The 3,104-nt window shown below is 53.9% G+C and overlaps 1 protein-coding gene across 1 annotated transcript in view; it reads left to right on the top strand.

The window, feature by feature from the left end:
• Positions 1 to 2,405, top strand: part of XXYLT1 (xyloside xylosyltransferase 1) — a 136,749-nt gene extending 134,344 nt beyond the window's left edge. The window contains exons 3-4 of the mRNA XM_015562322.1: positions 840 to 1,236; positions 1,633 to 2,405. Coding sequence (XP_015417808.1) covers positions 840 to 1,236 — 397 coding nt within the window. The 3' untranslated portion in view covers positions 1,633 to 2,405. The remainder of the gene's footprint in view (positions 1 to 839; positions 1,237 to 1,632) is intronic.
• The last annotated feature ends 699 nt before the right edge of the window (positions 2,406 to 3,104 follow it).

The raw sequence follows: 3,104 nt of genomic DNA, 5'->3' as shown, positions 1-3,104 counted from the left end.
GCTGGCAAGAACGTTGCAGTCCTCCATCACTGAAGCAAGCAAGCCTCATTTTCAGTTTAAGCTTCCTGGCTGCCGGCTGCCATCTTGGCTGACAGTTAATTTGCTTATCGCCCCTGATTAGTCAATGGGAAGGGTAGCGGTTGTACGCCAATTACCATGTTTCTCTTTTAGTATAGATTTCTGATTTCAGAGAGAGGAAGGGAGAGGGAGAGATAAATAGAAACATTAATGATGAGAGAGAATCGTTGATCAGCTGCCCCGTCCATGCCCCCTATTGGGGGTCTAGCCCACAACCTGGGCAAGTGCTCTGACCAGGAATCAAACCATGACCTCCTGGTTCATGGGTCGATGTCCAACCACTGAGCCACACTAGCCGGGCTAGCCCCTGCTTTTGCTGCTGACTAATTGTGTGACTTTGGGCAAGTTACCCAGCCTCTCTGTGCCTCAGTTTCCCAGCTGTGAAGTGACTGTCATCTCACAGAGCACCTGACTCACGGGGTGTAGTGAGGAGGGACAGGCCCCTCCAGGGCAGTGCTGCTGCACCCCGCGTCCACGCAGATGGAGTGTGGCAGCGGCGATGCCATCCTGTGGAAGTGGAGGATGGTGGGAAGTACGCGAGGCTTGGCGTCAGGAGACTGGGTCCAGGTCCCAGTGCTACCATTTGCCTGTGTCAGGGTACAGATTCCGAACCTCAGAGGGCCTCCGTTTTCATAGCTGGAGAACTGGGGGCTGAAACCCTATCTCCCGCCAGGGTGGTGGTGCAGAGCCAGGGGAGCAGTGCTGGCAAAGGGCTTCACCCCCACACACCGGACTAAGCCTGTTCTCTCTCCCCTTCCCAGGCACACATTCTGGCAGTTCCGCCATGAGAACCCCAAGACCCGGGTCGGGGGCCCGCCTCCCGAGGGGCTCCCTGGCTTCAACAGCGGGGTGATGCTGCTGCACCTGGAGGCCATGCGCCAGTCCCCGCTCTACGGCCGCCTGCTGGAGCCGGCGCAGGTGCAGCAGCTGGCCGACAAGTACCACTTCCGAGGCCACCTCGGGGACCAGGACTTCTTCACCATGATCGGCATGGAGCACCCCGAGCTCTTCCATGTGCTGGACTGCACCTGGAACCGGCAGCTCTGCACCTGGTGGAGGGACCACGGCTACAGTGACGTCTTCGAGGCCTACTTCCGGTGCGAGGGCCACGTCAGGATCTACCACGGGAACTGCAACACCCCTATCCCGGAGGTCTAGGTACATGCTCCCCTGCCTTGCTCTTCAGATCTGGGGGAAGGGGAGGAGCGGGTGCCTCTGGGACAGGCCCCCAGGTGGTATCTGAACCCCTTGAGAGACACTGCAGGGAGGTCCTCTGTGATCAGGTGCTGCAGCTCTTCCACTGTGGGCCACTGTCCTGAGGCCGCCCAGCGGGAGTGGCCTGCACATTGCTGGTGCTTGGGGACTTTTCCCTCCAGGGGACAGGCATCAGGAAAGGCAGGCACGGAGACCTCTTCCCGGGGGGCTAGGGAGCCGGTGTTGGAAGAGAAGGAAGGGAAGAAAACAGTGCCCTTTGCCTTCAGCCTCCAGAGAATGGAAATCCTTTTAAGAACAGGCCTTCCTTGGACAAAATATAAATTGATTTTAAATTGACAGGCTTCCATTTTGAGAGAAAGAACAAACAGAACTTCTGCAGCTCCCAGTGAGCCAGAGCTGGCCCGGATTTTAAGCATTCAAACGGAGGCGACCTCCCACGCGTGCCCCCAGGAGGCTGCACTCACGCCCAGGATGCTCACGTTGCCTGCTGCAGGGGTGAAGACCGCCGCCGCCTCTTGGGAGAGGGCCTTCAGTGCCAGCGGTGGCCCACATCCCAAAGCTGGTCTCCTTACACGGCTTCGCAGCTCTCACCTCCCAGCTGCGTCACAGACCTCTGCATCCCCTGTTCGGCTGGGCCAGCTCCAGGGGACGAGACTGTGCTCAGAAATCAAATCCGTCATCAAAGAACAGAGGTCGGCCACCCCCGAAGGCATGCAATGGGGTTGTCTGGGCTGGGAAGACTCATTCCTTCCAACGAGGAGCCCAGCCGTGCTCGCGTGTGACCACGTGGCTCGGTCGGGCTGGTGCTCCGAGGCCTGTAAGCATTCCAGTCTCTGTTTAGAACACCCTCCTCCAGACTTTCCCACTGCACAGGTCAGACCTGCCCCTTAGAAGCATTCAGGCTGTTTTTAAAGTCCTTCTAGTGAGTTCTCCTGCAGGGGAGCCGCACACAGGACGCTCCTCCGGGCCCACTGCGCGGAGTCCAGCTGAAGTCCTTGGGGAAGACATGTTGCTGGATTTTCATCTTATTTTATTTCAGTTTCATTTACTTTTTTATTTCCTTTCATCGTGAGTGAGAATAGCGAATAAATAATCTTCAAGAACACAGTTTATTTATGTTGTTTGTGCTGTGCTCACAGCTTTCCGTTACACGAAGGTCCTGTATCGAAATCGAGAGTCATCCGTGTGGCTCAGACTCCCGCTCTGCAGGACTGAGCTGAGTGAGCGGTCCCCGAGGGCTGAGGGAGAGCTTATCTGGGAGAGGGTGGGAGGGTGGGATTGTTACGTCGAGAATCATTTTATTCTGGATGTTGGCAGGCCCTTCTGCTCCTGGGAACAAAAACAACCGCATCCTTTCTCATTCTCCTTCCCCCAAACTATCCCTTGACATCATCCCCTGACGAAGTGGAGCACAGTTCTCTCTTAACTCAGCTCCGACAGAATCGGTCTGTTCCCTGAGGCGCTTGGTTTCCTATTTATAGCTTTCAGTCATCGAATGCCTGCCATGTACCAAGCATTGCATTGGGGATTTATATACACCATCAGTAATACTCATGAGTACCTCGCGAAGGTAATTAAAATTCTAAATTTACTGTAAGAAAATAATGAGTGCTGTGGACAGAGAGTCACTGTCACAGCTTTTTTCTATAATAGAAAAAATTGGGGCCAAGTTAAAATGTTGACTGGGGAAGAGATAAATAATGTATGTTACATCCATATAATGGAATACTTAGGCATTAAAAATCATATTTTTGATTTTATGTACTGGAAAATGTTTACAATATGCTATTAAGTAAAGAATAGAAAATATA

This window comes from Myotis davidii, unplaced genomic scaffold (assembly GCF_000327345.1).
Source record: "Myotis davidii unplaced genomic scaffold, ASM32734v1 scaffold571, whole genome shotgun sequence".
NCBI lineage: Eukaryota > Metazoa > Chordata > Mammalia > Chiroptera > Vespertilionidae > Myotis > Myotis davidii.
This window is presented reverse-complemented; position numbering and strand designations above follow the sequence as displayed.